General features: G+C 38.3%; 1 protein-coding gene across 3 annotated transcripts in view; it reads left to right on the top strand.

The window, feature by feature from the left end:
* The window catches only part of IFT80 (intraflagellar transport 80), a 163,454-nt gene that overhangs the window by 22,060 nt on the left and 124,553 nt on the right, over positions 1-16,841 (top strand). For all 3 annotated transcript variants that reach the window (XM_071214590.1, XM_071214589.1, XM_071214591.1), the window contains exon 4: positions 14,257-14,367. In XM_071214590.1, the coding sequence (XP_071070691.1) occupies positions 14,257-14,367 (111 nt within the window). The remainder of the gene's footprint in view (positions 1-14,256; positions 14,368-16,841) is intronic.

Genomic DNA, 16,841 nt, shown 5'->3' with positions numbered 1-16,841 from the left:
AATATTTCCTGCCTTAGTTTCTGTTTGTTTGTGAATGTTTTATACTCACCTTCATATTTGAAGGACAGTTTTACTGGATAAAGAATTCTTGACTGGCAGGTTTTTTTTTTTTTCAGTATCCTAATTGTATTATACCACTGTCTTCTTGCCTCCGTGGTTTCCGAAGAGAAATATGTGCTAAGTCTTACTGGGCGTCCCTTGTACATGATGGTTTGCTTCTCCCTTGCTGCTCTGAGAATTTCCTCTTTGTCTTTTAACATTTAACATTTAATATTTAACCTTCTGAGTAGTATGTGTCTTGGAATAGGTCTACTCGGATTTATTCTGATTGGGGTATGGCGTGTCTTGTACTTGTAAGTTCATTTCTTTTGTGAGAGTTGGGAAATTTTTAGCTATGATTTCCTCAGATACTCTTGCTGCCCCTTTTCCTTTCTCTTCTCCTTTTGGAACTCCCATGACATGTATGTTGTTGTGTTTTGTGTTGTCTTCAACTCTCTGAGCCCTTGCTCATTTTTTTCCCATTCTTTTCTCTCTCTATTCTTTTCTTCTCAATTTTAGCTGTTCTGTCTTTGGTATCACTTCACTCAGTGTCTTCTTGATGTCATTTATGTCTTTGACCATATTGTCTTTCAACTCATTAATTTGATTTTGGAAATTTGTGTGCATCTCATTGATTTGTTCTCTCAAATTCTGCATCTCTTCTGGGGCTTTGATATATTCCTTTTATTGGGCCATGTCTTCTATTTTCTGGTAATTTTTTTGCTGATATCTAGGCATCTGATTAGAATGTAGTTTACTCAGATGCTCAATTTCTTTATCTTTTGTAGGGATTTAGTGGCAGGAGGCTGCGTATTACCAAACTTGGCTGGATCTGGATCTTTAGGATTATCCTGCTGGTTGTTCAAAACTGGGCACTGGACCCAGTAATTGGTTGTAGAGTCACTTCCTAGGGCCCTGGGGAGGGAGGCTATAGAAGCTGGAAAAAACTACTACTTATTTTTAATTTTCTTGCTTGCACTTCCTTAGTCTGCCAGCAGATGGTGCTCTTCAGCAACTCTCAGTTCAATGCCTGGTTGGAGTATATTTGTTGCAACACAGTACAGATCAATGTGATAGAGCTTCCTATCTGGAGGTTATGAGCCTTGTAACTCAAACTTCTCTGAGAGACAGTTCTCCACCCTTCTTTGGCAGCCCCCCTCCCTTTTTCCAGGTTGGAAATATTTCCACTCCCCTTTGAGTCCTCAGCAATCAGTCCCTATTAATAGAGGAGGAATTGGGAGGGTTGTGTATCTTTAACCCCTTGCTCACTCCAAGGCAGACAATGGCTCAGCCCCACCTGGCCTGGGAGGGCTCCTGGGACACAGCAGCCCAAAACTGAGAGTCAAAAGCTGATTCAACCTTAGGCTGTGTCCCTCTCTCTTCCCTTTCCTGGGGCTCCCTCCACAATTAGTCCCAGCTAGAAGAGAGGGAGGTTGTGAGGGTCAGACTTCTCCAGTCCTTCCAGGCTCCCAGGGCAAACCAGTGTGTAGTTCCACTGGCCTAGAAGGGCTTGTGGGACACAGCAGACCAAATTTGTGGGTCAGAAACTGAGTCAGTCTTAGTCCATGTCCCTCTTTCTCCCCTTTCCTGTGGTAGTAGATTCCTGGGACCCACATTTTCTGTAGTCTCAGGCCCAGAGGCTCAAGTATTCTAAAGTGTCTTTAGTGTGGGGGATGGTGCCAGCACAGCTGCCACTGGTTTTATTTTATTTTACCTTTAAGATTTATTTATTTATTTATTTCTCTCCCCTTCCCCACGGCCCCCGCCCTCCCCCCGGTTATCTGTTCTCTGTGTCTATTTGCTGAATCTTCTTTGTCCACTTCTCTTGTTGTCAGCGGCACGGGAATCTGTGTTTCTTTTTTGTTGTGTCTTCTTGTTGTGTCAGCTCTCCGTGTGTGCGGTGCCATTCCTGAGCAGACTGCACTTTCTTTCACTCTGGGTGGCTCTCCTTATGGGGCGCACTCCTTGCGCGTGGGGCTCCTCCATGCGGGGGACACCCCTGCGTGGCAGGGCACTCCTTGCACGCATCGGCACTGCGCATGGGCCAGCTCCACACGGGTCAAGGAGGCCTGGGGTTTGAACCGCAGACCTCCCATGTGGTAGACGGACTCCCTAACCACTGGTCCAAGTCCACCGCCCAGCCGCTGGTTTTAAATCACAGTTCTCTCATCATGATTTCCCTCCTTTGTCCCTTTCTCCCCTGGGTGATGTCCAGCCTTTGCCTGGTGTCCTAAACCCTAGAAGATCTTTTTCTAGGTTGTTTCAGTCTGTCCTCTAGCTGTTTTTCTGGAGAAGAGAGTCCTGTGTCATTTTAGTTCATCATTTTCCCAGAAGTCTGTAAGTTTTTAATAAATGTATTATGTTCCCCTTTGTATTTGAAAGGCATAATATGTTAATACAACAAACTTTAAGTTGTCTTGCAAAATTGATATTCCTAGATTTATTCATAGATTTTATCTATTTTCTGTATTATCAGCTGGTTTGTGTATATACCATAAAATCTCATAAATCTTGTGAGAAAGTGAATATCATAAAACTACTGTCTTGTAAGAAAGTGAAAGTAGTTTGAAGCTTTTATGGCCCCTAAAAATCATGTCCTTAGGGCTAGTTCCTTTTTGTGGGTATGAACCTATTGTAGGTGGTACCTTTTGTTTAGATTACTTCTGTAGGGCATGGCCCTGGGAGGGTCTTAATACTTTTACTCCTGTCATTTATAAATAGATGAATATGGAGAGAGAAACAGAGAGGAACCCACATATGCTGATAGAGAAAGCCATAGAACCAAGAAGTTGAAAGCAACGAAACCTGGGAGGAGTGAGAGACAACACATGCTGCCATGAGACTTCTTATATATTATAGGAGTCCAGGATCACTGGCAGCTGGTCTTAGGGGAGAAACATCACCTGTTGATATCTTGATTTAGACATTTTCTTTTAGCCTTGTTACTGTAATCTTGAATGTCCTAATTTTAAAGGCCAACCCACTTCTGGTATATTGCATTTTGGCAGCCTAGCTGGCTGAAACACTGGTGTATTCTGAAATTGTATCTGGAGTTTTGACGTCACTTTTACTGTTTTCTCCTAAGTTTAGTTAAGCTGTTATCAGTTTTGGTTTTTGATTTCTTCAAGTTATTTATTATTATTATTGAAGTAATGAAAATGCTCTAATAATGATTGAAATGATGAATGCACATCTATATGATTATACCAAATACCATTGATTTATACACTTTAGATGAATTGTATGGTTTATTAATGTATACCAATAAAATTGATTTGTTTAAAAAAAGCAATTTTATATAACAAAATAGCCCTAAAAATTATGGACATAGTTTAGACTCATTTAGCAGGCTATCTATTAAATATAACTTTTAGTATCCAGTTCATGTAAATTTTCGTTTTCAGAGAGTAGATTTATTTAGATCAGTTTTATTTAAAGCGGTCATAGGTTTATTACTGATTAATAAAAAGCATATTTTTTTTTCTATTTTTTACGGGAGTGTTTATGTTTTTATTTTTGTTTTTGTTTTCTTAGGAATACTTTATTTTTATCTGGCATTATACTTTACTATGTCTGATATATTCTACGTTCTATTACATTCATTGAAAGTAACAGAAACTTAATTGGCTAACTTATGCACAAATGGAATATTTTGGTTTACGTAGTTCCAGGGTTTGATCCTCAAGTCCAGATGTATAGGGCCTCTAATTTTGCTGTCCCTTGGATAGACTTTCCCCACATGCTGACCATGATGGCTACCAGCAGCCCAAGATTCATTCTGCTAGTTCAGAATGTCAACAGAAAGAAGGTTTTTCCTCAGTATCACTGGCAGGCAAGTTGCACAAAGGGTCCTGCCAAACTGCGTCCTGTACCTATCACTACATGAATTACTTTAGTGAAGGGAATAGGATATTCTGCTTGACTGGCACAGGCCTCTGGCCACACCAATGGAAAAAGAAAGGAAAGAGGGCTTTTCTAACCAGAAGGGGGAGGGATATATGGCAAGCAGTACATCAGATTCCTTTCATTTACAGAGAGAGCTTGGGGTAGGTTTTGTAAAAATCTCAGTCAAGCTCTGAAGCTTGATTAAATGAGATATTTTTGTGAAGCACTTGGTACAGTGCCTGGTGCTTGGAAGATTTAATCTGAAGTGGAATTTGGCTGTAGTTATAACACAGCTAGAATTTAGTTTACCTTAGATGAGAAAGTGGAGGGTTGAATTTTTTTTTTACTTTTTATTTCAATATAATTTCACATTTACAGAAAAGTTGCAAGAATAGTACAAAGAACTGCATATCCTTTATCCAGATTCACAAATTGGCCCCATATACTTTATCATCAGCTCTCTTTTCTCTCCTCTCTCTCTCTATCCCCAACAACATACACACACATATAACACACACTTTGTTTTTTCTGAAACATTTAAGAGTATTTTAAGACATGCATCTTTAACCATAAATACTTCAATGAATTTCCTAAGAATATGAATTTTTTGTTACATAGCAAATTCATTGATCAAAATCAGGAAATTTAACTTTGATGTAATACTGTTATTTAGTTTACAGTTCATCTTCATATTTCACCAATTGTCCCAGTAATATCTTTCATAGAAATTTTTTTTTTGGTGTAGGATTACATATTGTTTTGTCCTTTAATCTGGAACAACTTCTTAATCTTTCATTTTCTTTTAAGATATTGACCATTTCAAAAAGATAAAATCTTGTTATTTTATAGTCTGTCTCTCAATTGGTGTTTGTCCAGTGTTTTCTCATGCTTAGATTCAGTTTACATATTTTGCTCAAGTAATACAGATTTTTTTGTGTGTGTCCGTTTAGGGAATCACAACAGGAGACCCATGCATGATGTCAGTTTGACTCATTATTGGTGCTATTAACTTTGATTTGGTAAGGTTGTATTGAACCAAGTTAATCCATGGTGTATTAGTCAGCCAAAGGGCTGCTGATGCAAAGTACCAGAAATCTGTTGACTTTTATAAAGGGTATTTATTTGGCATAAATGCTTACAGTTACAAGACCCTAAGGAGTTAAACTCAGGGTGCCAAAAGAGGTACTTTCTCACGCAAAGTCTGTTACCACATGTTGTTGCAAAATGGTGGGCAACATCTACAGGGTTCACCCTTCCTTTTTCCTCTTAAGGGTCAGTAGGTCCAGTTTCTTCTGATCTCAGCTGTAGGCTGGTGTATTAGTCAGCCAAAGGGGTGCTGATGCAAAATACTAGAAACTGGTTGATTTTATAAAGATTATTTATTTGGGGCAGGAGCTTACAGATATGAGGCCAAAAAGCATAAGTTACTTCCCTCACCAAAGTCTATTTTCACATGTTGGAGCAAGATGGCTGCCGACATCTATGAGGGTTCAGGCTTCCTGGGTTCCTTCCTTCCAGGGTCTTGTTTCTCTATCGGTTCAGGGTTCCTCTTTTCCCAGGGCTTGCTTTTCCTGGGCTCAGGGTTCCAGTCTTCCTGGGGCTTGCTTCTCTTTCCTCTGTGAGCTTACTTTCTAGGGCTCCAGCTTAAGGCTTCAGTGTCAAAGTTCAATATCAAAACTCCAACATAAAAAACCCTCCACTCTGTCCTTTGTCATGCCTTTTATCTGTGAGTCCACACCCACCAAGGGGTGGGGACTCAATGCCCTAATAATGTGACCTAATCAAAGCCCTAATCATAACTTAATCATGCCCAGGTACAGACCAGATTACAAACATAATCCAGTATCTATTTTTGGAATTCATAACCATATCAAACTGGTACAGCTAGCATAGCTCATCGCTCTGCCTGGGCTTATTTCTTTCCTAGTTCAGCTGCTTTGGTCTCTTTACAAGGTCAGCTGTAAACTATCAGGCTAATGGCTCAACTCTGTTCCTGGGGCTGCAGGGTCATCTTTCATGTCTATGGAGCTTTCTTGAGCTTTCTCTCTTCTCTCATGTACCTGCTTCTGTGTGCTTGATTGAACGTCTATTTATGTAGCCTACCAAGGAGGCAGGGACTCAACTCTGATGTGATCTAATCAAAGCCCTAATCTTAATACAACTTAAAGACATCTCAGCTGAATCTAATACAATCAAAGGGTATCAAACCTAAAGGAATAGATTAGTTTACAAACCTAATCTCTCTTTTTGAAATTCATTAATCTCAAACTGCCACACATGATAAAGTTACTATTTTACCCTTTTAATAAATAATTGAAAGGGGTACTTTGAGACCATGTAAATATTCTTTTCCTTCTCAAACTTATTCTGCTTTAGCTTCTATTGATGATTCTTGCCTGAATCATTTATTACTGTGATGTTTGCCAAATGATTTTTCTAATTCTTATAATTCCTTCTATAGTAAACAGTTGGTATTCTATTTCAAAGAAGTGCTTTTCCTCCCCTACTCATTTATTTATTTGTTGGTTTATATCATATTGGACTCACAGATTCTTATTTTACTTCATGAATATTGTGTTATCATTATTTTTTTATTTCTTTGTTAAAATTGTTGCAGATTTTGTAGTGGGAGCCTCATGAAGCTAGCTCCTTTGATTTTTTTTTCCATATGTGTCTCCATTTTTTTTAAAAACAAATCAATTTTCTTGATACATATTAATAAAGTGTGCATCCCTTCCAAAGTGTACAATCAATAGTATTTGGTAAAATGATACAGTTGTGCATTCATCACTTCAATCATTATTTTTTTTAAACAAATCAATTTTATTGGTACATATTAATAAAACATATGTAGCAGTTTGATATTATTTATGGATTCAAAAAATAGATACTTGATTATGGTTGTAAACTGGTCTGTTCCTCTGGGCATGATTCCCTTTGATTGTTTCAAATTCAAAGGTTTTACATTTACTTGATTAAATCAAGAATAGGGCTTTGATTCAACCACGTCATTAGGGTAACTCAAGGCTGAGTACCTGCCGCCTTGTTGGGCTATATAAGTAGACACTCGATCAAGAAGACACATAGGAGAAGATACACAGAAGAAAGAGAGAGCGCCATAGACACAGCAGAAGAGAGACCCTTGAACATCTGTTCAAATGGTAATTTTCGGCAAACATTTAGAAATTCGAGTTTTCCCACAGTGTCATAAAACCATCTCTGCCATCCTTACCAACTTTTTTGCAGTTAGTTATCCACCCCACTCAGAACATACTACATCAAAATAAAAATCATACTAAGGCTGTACTGTGTATTTAATAAATATATCACACCAGTATCAATATGTCCCCATAGGAATTTTTTTTTCAATTTTTAATTCAAGCTCACAGACCCCCTGAACCCTTGGGTGTTCATGACCCCTGGTTAAGAACCCCTGGCATAATGGTTTTTTTTTTTTTTTCCCTCCTGATGTTAACATCTTGTAACATTAACTGAACATACTTTGTTCAGTTTCAGAGAAAAACAGTCATATATGCAAAATTACCCATATTCATATTTTACATGTGGTTTTATTCTGCTATACAGTCCCATGTTACATTTTTTAGCTTTCCTTTTAGTAATTTACATGATCTTAGACTTTCCCTTTCAACCACTGTCGTACTCATCTAATAGCATTGTTAGTTACAAACGTTATGCTATACTTTTTCCTTTTCTATTCATTTCCAAAGATAACACATCATTTTTCACCAATTCTGCACAGGTTAATCCTCAGCTTTCCATTCTTTAACCTCATTCTATTTTCTGGTGACACATATTCAAGTTATTAACTCCATGAAATTACACAGTAATTGTGTTTGGATTGCTTCACCCAACATAATGTCCTCCAGATTCATCCATGTCATGTGCTTTATAACTTCATTTCTTCTTACAGCTGCATAATATTCCATCTTGTTTATACACCACAGTTTGTCCATTCATTGGTTTATGGCTACCTGGGTTGTTTCCATATTTTGGCAATCATGAATAACACTGCTGTGACTATTGGTGTGCAGATGTCTGTTCGTATCACTGCTTTCAGTTCTTCTGGGTATACACCCAGCGGTGGTGTTACCGAGTCCAAATAGTCCAAAGTATAATAGTGGCTGTACCATTCTACATTCCCACCAACAGTAAATAAGTGTTCCTATCTCTCCATATCCTCTCCAACACTTGTACCTCTCTGTCTTTTTAATAGTGACCATTCTAATAGGTGTGAAATTATATCTCACGGTTGCTTTGATTTGCATTTTTCTAATGGCTAGTGACATTGAACATTGTTTCATGTTCTTTTTGCTGTTTGTATCTCTTTGTTGGACAAATGTCTATTCAAATCTTTTACCCATTTTATAATCAGGTCATTTGTCTTTTTATTGATGAGTTTTAGCAGCTCTTTATATAAAATGATTTTTTAAAAAGGAGTAATCCTTTATTTTTAGACAACAAAGAGGTTTTTAGTAAAGAGTATTTCCAGTAGTGAATAGACAACATAAAAATCAGCCTCCAGCCATCAGCAGCTGCTCTACTCAGGGCCTGGGTTCTTCCTTGCCCAAGTGGTAAGATGGAGGCGTATAGTTCCCTTCCTTTATTAACTTGTCCGGTTCCTTCTTGATGGCGCTCATACATCTCATCGTTTTCTGCTGAAGCATACATTCTATGAAATCATCAGACTCTGTCTTGCACTCTTTCTCTGCCCGGATACCACCAATCCCAGGGGCACATTCTATCCATTCTTTTTCAAAAGCATGGCAATGGCTTGGAATCTTGTAAGGCTGCTCAGCACTGTGGATTGTCATCCGATGATCTAAGTTGAGGCCTAGCCTTCTCTGCACATGAAAGAAAGGCATGGCATGCCTCTCTGCGTTGTCCTTGTCTCTTCGCTGACCGTTGCTCCTGCACCATAAAATGAATATTTAAACCCTTACCAGATATATGAATTTCCAAATATTTTGTCCCATTGAGTTGGCTGCCTTTTCACCCTTTTGACAAATTCCTGTGAGGTACAAAAGTGTTTAATTTTGAGTAAGTTCTGTTTGTCTACTTTTTCTTTTCTTGTGTGTGCTTTGGGTATAAGGTCTAAGAGACCACCTACCACGAGATTTAAGATGTTTCCCTACATTTTCTGCTAGTAGTTTTATAGTCTTGGCTTTTATATTTAGGTTTTTGATCCATTTTGAGTTGATTCTTATATAGGGAGTGAGATAGGGGTCCTGTTAAATCTTTGATTTTAGCTCTTCTTTTCTAAATATAAGTGTTTAGGCATATAAATTTCCCTCTCGGGACTGCCTTCCCTGTATCCTCTAAGTTTTGGTAAGTTGTGTTCTCATTTTAATTTGCCTGAAGTTATTTACTAATTTTCCTTATAATTTCTTCTCTTACCCACTGATTGGAGTGTGTTGTTTGGTTTCCACACATTGGTAAATTTCCCCCTTTCTCATCTGTTATTGATTTCCAGTATCATTCTATTAAATTTTCCCCTTTCTCATCTGTTCTTGATTTCCAGTATCATTCTATCATGATGTGAGAAAATGCTTTGTATAATTTCAATCCTTTTATACATACTGAGACCTGCCTTATGACCTAACATGTCTGTCTTCCTGGAGAAATATCCATGAGCACTTGGGAAGAATGTATAACCTGCTGACTTGGTATGCAATGTGTATGTCTGTTAGGTCAAACTCATTTGTCATATTTTTCAAGCTCTCTATTTCCTTGTTGATCTTCTGTTTAGTTCTGTCTAATGATGTGAGTGGTGTGTTGACGTCTCCAACTATTATTGTAGAAATGTCTATTTCTCCCTTCAATTTTGGTTGAGTTCACTTCGTATATTTTGGGACACCCTGGTTAGGTGCATAGAGTTTATGATTGTTACTTCTTCCTGGTGGAGTGTCAATTTTATTAATATATAATGACCTCTGTGTCTCATAATTTTTTTTTAAGTCTGTTTTGTCTGATATTAGTATAGCTACTCTTTCTCAAAAGGTTACTGTTTACTTGGATATCTTTTACCAACCTTTCACTTTCAGCTGGTTTGTATCCTGGGGTCAAGGTGAATCTCTTGTAGGAAGCATATGGAAGGCTCATGTTTTTTAAATCTATTCTGGCAGCCAATATCTTTTTTTTTTTTTTTTAAGATTTATTTATTTCTCTCTTCTTTCCCCCACCCCCCCGCCCACCCCAGTTGTCTGTTCTCTGTGTCTATTGGCTGCAGTCTTCTTCTTTGTCCACTTCTGTTGTCGTCAGCAGCACGGGAATCAGTGTTTCTTTTGGTTGCATCATCTTGTTGTGTCAGCTCTCCGTGTGTGCGGCACCATTCCTGGGCAGGCTGCACTTTCTTTCACACTGGGCAGCTCTCCTTACGGGGCTTACTCTTTGCACGTGGGGCTCCCCTACGCAGGGGACACCCGTGCATGGCAGGGCACTCCTTGCGTGCATCAGCACTGCGCATGGGCCAGCTCCACACGGGTCAAGGAGGCCCGGGGTTTGAACCACGGACCTCCCATGTGGTAGAGGGACGCCCTAATCACTGGGCCAAGTCTGCTTCCCGCCAATATCTTTTGATTGGGGAGTTAATCCATTTATATTCAATGATATTACTGTAAATACATTATTACTTCCACCAGTTTATTTTTGGTTTTCATATGTCATATCATATTTTCATCTGTCCTTTTATTCTTTTGGTTACTCTCTCTGTTATTCTTTCCTTCTACACTCTCCCACAAACCTCTCTCTGCTGTCTTTTTCTTTTGTGGTATAAGTCTTCCTTTAATATATCCTGTAGAGGTGCATTCTTTTTTTTGAATTCTCTTAGTTTCTGTTGATTTGTATTTAAAAAAATTTTTTTTAAAGATTTATTTTATTTATTCCTGCCCACCTCACTGCCTGCTCTTGCTGTCTGCTGTCTGTGTCCATTAGTTGTGTGCTCTCTGTGTCTGCTTGTTCTCTCTTTAGGAGGCACTGGGAACTGAACCTGGACCTCCTGTGTGGGAGAGTAACAATCGCTTGGGCCACCTCTGCTCCCCACCTTGCTCTCTCTCTCATTGTGTTTTTCTCTTTGTGTCTCCTTTGTAACTTCATCTTGTTCTAGCAGCTCACCTTGCCAGTGTGTCATGCCACCTCTCTGTATCACCCATCTTCTTCAGGAGGCACTAGGACCCAAACCTGGGATCTCCCATGTGGTAAGCGGGAGTGCAATTGCCTGTGCCCCATCCACTTCCCTATTTGTGAATATTTTAAACTCACCTTAATATTTGAAGGATGGTTTTGCTTGATAAACAATTCTTGAGGTAGTTTTTCTCTTTCAGTATCCTAATTGTATCATACCACTGTCTTCTCACCTCATCAGAAACTATGCAATTTTTACTGTGCATCCCTTGTATGTGATAGTTTGCTTCTTCCTTGCTGCTCTCAGAATTTTCTGTTTATCTTTGATATTTGATATACTGCATAGAATGTGTCTTGGAGTAAGTCTCTTTAGGTTTATTCTGATTGGGGTATGGTATACTTCTTGGATGTGTAAGTTCGTTTCTTTCATGAGATTTTGGAAATTTTCAGCCATTATTTCCTCAAATATTCTTTCTGCCCCTTTTCTTTCTGGTCTCCTTCTGTAACTCCTATGACATCTATGTTGTTGCATTTTGTGTTATCTTTCATCTCCCTGAGCCCCTGCTCAATTTTTTCCATTCTTTTCTTTGTGTGCTCTTCTCCCTCTTCCATTTTAGCTGTTTTGTCTTCTGTATCACTTATTCTTTCTTCTATCATTTTGAGCCTGCCTCTAATGTGTGTGTGTGTGTTTTAAGGAGGTACTGGGGGTTGAACCTAGGACCTCATACATGGGAAGCAGTTGCTGAACCACTGAGCTATATTGGCTCCCTCTAATGTGTGTGTGTGTGTTTTTCTTGAGGTACCAGGGCCCGGGGATTAAACCCAGGACCTCATATGTAGAAGCCAACACTCAAACGCTAGGCCATATTGGCTTTCCTGAGTTGCTTTTTTAGTTTGTTTTCCTTATTGTTTGTTTTTGTTTTTTCAGAAGGCACTTGTAACCAAACCCAGGATCAACCATGTGGGAGACAGGTGCTCTACTGCTTGAGCCACATCTGCTCTCCTCTAATGTGTTTTTTTTTTTGAGATTTATTTTTTATTTATTTCTCTCCCCTTCCCCTTCCCGCCCCGCCCCCCCCCCCCCCAGTTGTCTGCTCTCTGTGTCCATTTGCTCTGTGTTCTTCTGTGTCCTCTTGTATTCTTGTTGACCTGGAATCTGTGTCTCTTTTTGTTGCGTCATCTTGCTGCATCAGCTCTCCGAGTGTGCAGTGCCATTCCTGAGCAGGCTGCACTTTTTCCATGTTAGGCGCCTCTCCTTATGGAGCGTGCTCCTTGTGTGTGAGGCTCCCCTACATGGGGGACACCCCTGCGTGGCGTGGCACTCCTTGCACACATCAGCACTGCACGTGGGCCAGCTCATCACATGAGTCAGGAGCCCCTGGGTTTGAACCTTGGACCTCCCATATGGTAGGTGGACACCCTATCCATTGGGCTAAATCTGCTTCCATCTAATGTGCTTTTTATCTTTCCTCATGCCTTTTACTCCATTAGTTCTGTTACTTTTCTATTCAGGTTTTCAAATTCTTCTTTGTGTTTACTCAGTGTCTTTTTGATGCCCTTTATCTCTTTAGCCATATTGTCTTTCAACTCATTAATTTGATATTGAAAATTTGTATGAATTGCATTGATTAGTCATCTCAAATCCTGCATCTCTTCTAGGGGATATTCTTTGCTTGTGCCATTTCTTCCATTTTCTTAGTATGGTTTTTAATATTTTCCTGATGTTTAGGCATCTGATTATGATGGAGAATTTACTCAGATGCTTAATTTCTCTTTCAAAGAAATTTAGTGGCTGGAGGCAGTGTTTTACTGCTGTCCTTTGTTTCTCAGTCAACCTGTTCTAGATCAATAGGATTGTCCCTTGTAGTGTTCAGATCTGGCCCCTTGACCCAGTATTGGGTTGCAGACCTGCTTCCAATGGCCTTGGGGAAAGAGGCTGTAAAGACTGGTAAAAGCCTCTTACTTATTTCCTTTCATTTCCTTACATGTACTTCCTTGTTCAGTCAGCAGATGGCACCCTTCAATAGTCCTCTCAGTTCAAAGTCCGGTTGGCATGTGTTTGCTGCAAGGACCAGATCAGTGTGATAGAGGGTCTTGCCTGAAGGCTAAAAGTCTTGTATTTCAGTCTTCCTTTGAGGTTGTTCTCTAATCTTTGCTGGCATCCCCACTTTTTCTTTTTCTTTTTCTTTTTACTTTTTAAAAAAATTTATGGAAATCTATCACTCATACATAAACAATAAATGTATAATAGTTGTGAACTTACAAAACAAGCAGATATAACTTCTCACCCTATCACCAATAACTTGCATTGTTTTTAAACCTTATTAACTAATGATTAAAGAGCATTGTCAAAACATTACTACTAAACAAAGTATTTTTCCCCTAATCAATCCAATTATTATTATCTTTATATCATTTATATATGAACATACATAAACAAGTGTATAGTAAAAGTTGTGAACTCTTTTTCTGGGTAGGAAATAATTCCACTCCCTCAACAAAATATTCCTGACTCATCTTCTCCTTTCCCAGTTTTGGGGAAAAGTTTCTAGTTTCTTTGCACTTTATTATTTTATTACTGATCTTCATGGTTATTCAAAACAAGATTGATTCTTTCTTGGCTTCCTGTAGCACTTATTTTCTGCACAGTTTGGTTTGTCCTTCTGGCATCTCTTATATAGTTTGCTTATGTCCTTTAAAATTGTGTGTTTTTACTTTTCACACACACACACACATATATATATATATATATATGCGAAAATATATACACAATTCTTGAGGCTGACTCCTTTTTGTCTACCCGATGGCTGGCAAAGTGTAAAATCATATAAAACATATTACATCTGATTTTATCCAGTTAACTGTTTCGGTTACTGTCTTCAACGCTTTTTCCAGCTTTTCTATATTCTTTAAAGAAAAATCTCAAGGCTGCAAAACTCTGCTAGAAGCCTTTCTTGACATTTCTCCTGCCCTTCTTGGCCATATACTGGCAGAATTTTATTTTCCCTCTGAGTTGCCATAGTACCATACACATATGTCTGTTATAGCTCATCTCTAGGTTTTATAATTTTGCTTTTGTGCTTGTTTACAGATTTATTTGTGTGCATTTCTTGAGAATAAGAATAATTATGTATTATTTGCCCTTATGATTCTAGTGCCTAAACTAGATTTCTCAGGTGTAACTTCTTTTAGGTAAATTTCATCTGATTTCCAAGTTAGGAAGAGTGGAAAAAAGTGTAGAGGCTCATTGTGGAGCAGTACTTGCAGGAAGATGGAATTATGAAGGAACAGCATTGGTTACAGGTAAGTTGTCTGCAGCAGTGACATTTTAATTGAGTTTTTAAAAGAAAAATTTCCAAAGGAGAATATTTTCAGTATACCAATAGTGTCTTTCACTGTCTAATAGTAAATACTTGGTACATTATTGAGCCAGACTGTTATGTAAATATTTACATTTAGAACATCCTGTTAATTACTAGTGTTCTTAAGTGACTTGGAGAATGTTCAGTCAATGAAGATTTTCAGAATGGTCAAGTATGTAGTAATAAAAGTTGTAATTCTTTAAAATTATAAAACTGAAAATATTCTCATTTAATTGGTCTTTACTATATTCCTTCTCTCTCCCATCCCCTGCCCTCCAAGGATTTTCATCTTTACCAGTTGTATTAATTATCTATTGCTGCAAAAGAAATTACCCTTTTATTTAGCAATTTAAAATAATACACATTTATTATCTCACAATTTCTATGGATCAGGAAGCACTTTAGCTGAATAGTTCTGTCTAGCGCAGAATCTCTCATGAGGTTGCAGTCAAGTTGTTGGATTGGTAGTCCATATATGTAAATTTGTATGCATATACATATGATTTATTTTACCTATACATAAAGATTTCTAGATAGTTTTTGAATATATGTTGATATATATATTAAGTACTAAGTTTCCCCTTTGAAAGGACAGGAAATTCACATCCTTCTCATTAATTGGGGAGATTTCAGTTTCTCTGAATCCCCTTCACTACTTTCAAACTTGCAAATTTTTTTTTCATTAAAAAATTTTATCGAAGTATATCATCCATACATGAACATACATAAACATAAAGGGTATAGTAAAAGTTGTGAACTTATAAAGCAAATATGCATATTATGTACAGGGCTACCATACATTACCCCACCACCAACACCTTGCATTGTTGTGAAACATTTGTTACAAACTATGAAAGAGCATCCTCAAAATATTACTACTAACTATAGCCCATATCTTACATTTGGTATATTTTTCTTCCAACCCACCTGATTAACACCCATATTTGTTCAGTTAAACACAGTCTATCTTCCACCACAGGAAACAAAACAAGCAAGCACTGTTTTGTTTGCAGTTGTATATTCTCCCAGTTTTGGGGAATAGGGTTTGTCCATCATCATCTTTTTGTAAGTTGTCCTGGGCAAGTCTGAAGAACTGGAGAATAGGTTTTGGCCGCAACTCTGCTGGGATTCGGGGTTCAACCAGCATATGAACAGTCCAAAGACGTAAGTCTCCAAGACATATAGTTAACAGGTATAGTGATAATTATAGGTTCAAATAAAAGGTATAGGATAATCACAAGTAGGGAAGTTATAAATGAGTCTTATTTCTGTTATACTGTGGAAATAGATTATCATATATTCCCAAATAGGGCTTGCTGAAGCGTTGGTTTCATGTGGCCTTGCCTGTAGTGTCTAGATGTCTCTTTAGCTCTTGGGAGCACTTTTGTTTGAGATTTTGTTTACTGTTGCATCTAGTAAAATTTGCTGAGACCTGCATAGGTCTAACCTCTGGAATAACCTCCCAGTTCACTTTGAATCTCTTAGCCATAAAACCTCTTTTTTTGTTTAATTCTTCCCCCATTTGGTTAAGATCAGTTTCCACATGCATCACTTGTTGGCACTTGGTAATACTCTCTTTGGTGCCAGGGAAGCTCATCCCTGGGAGTCATGTCCCATATGGGGGGAAGGTTGTGAGTTTATTTGCTGAGTTTGGCTTTGAGTCAAACTTGCAAATTAACAAATTAGGAACCTTAGCACCTGACTTAAAATTTTTCTCTTGTAATTTGTGACAAGTTCAGGTGTCTTTAATGATGGATGGAATTGGTTACCTCCATAAATTAAGATGGGATCTGTGTAGCATTCTTTATGTACTCAAAGCCAGAAGCCCTGTGGATGGTTGGGAACATCTTTCATGAGGCAGCCAGCTGGGCTGGGGAACAGTCCTGGTTATATAATGTTTTTGCAGCTAAATTCAGCTGAGCTCCATTTGAAAGCCAGCCAGTGGGGCTGTGAGGAAAACTTAGAAGTCTAATGTATCATTGCACATCAGAGTGAGTTAATACTATAATATGACTGGAAAATCATATTTCTAATGATGGTGAGTTATACAACACAACAGTATGCTGACTTTAATTCTAGTTCCATATGGATTTAGGTTTACTTTTATGCCTATGGGTGGTATGATGGGGGTGGTTCAAAAAAAATTTTGGAAGGGGCTGCAGTCATATAAAGGCTTGACTGGCCTGGAGGATCTGCTTTGAAGATGGCTCATTCACATAGCTGTTGGCAAGAGGCCTTAGTTCCCTGCCACATGCCTCTCCACAGGGCTGCTTAAGTGTCCACATGACTTAACTGACTTCCTCCAGAGTGAGTGATCCAAGAGAGAACACGCCACAATATTTTTTATGACCCATCTTCAAAAGTCATTTTCTATGATTTCCATCACATACTATTTGTTGGAAGCAAGTCACTAAG

This window comes from Dasypus novemcinctus, chromosome 4, assembly GCF_030445035.2.
Source record: "Dasypus novemcinctus isolate mDasNov1 chromosome 4, mDasNov1.1.hap2, whole genome shotgun sequence".
NCBI lineage: Eukaryota > Metazoa > Chordata > Mammalia > Cingulata > Dasypodidae > Dasypus > Dasypus novemcinctus.
Note: the sequence above shows the minus strand (reverse complement) of the source record. Positions and strands in the feature narration are given on the sequence as shown.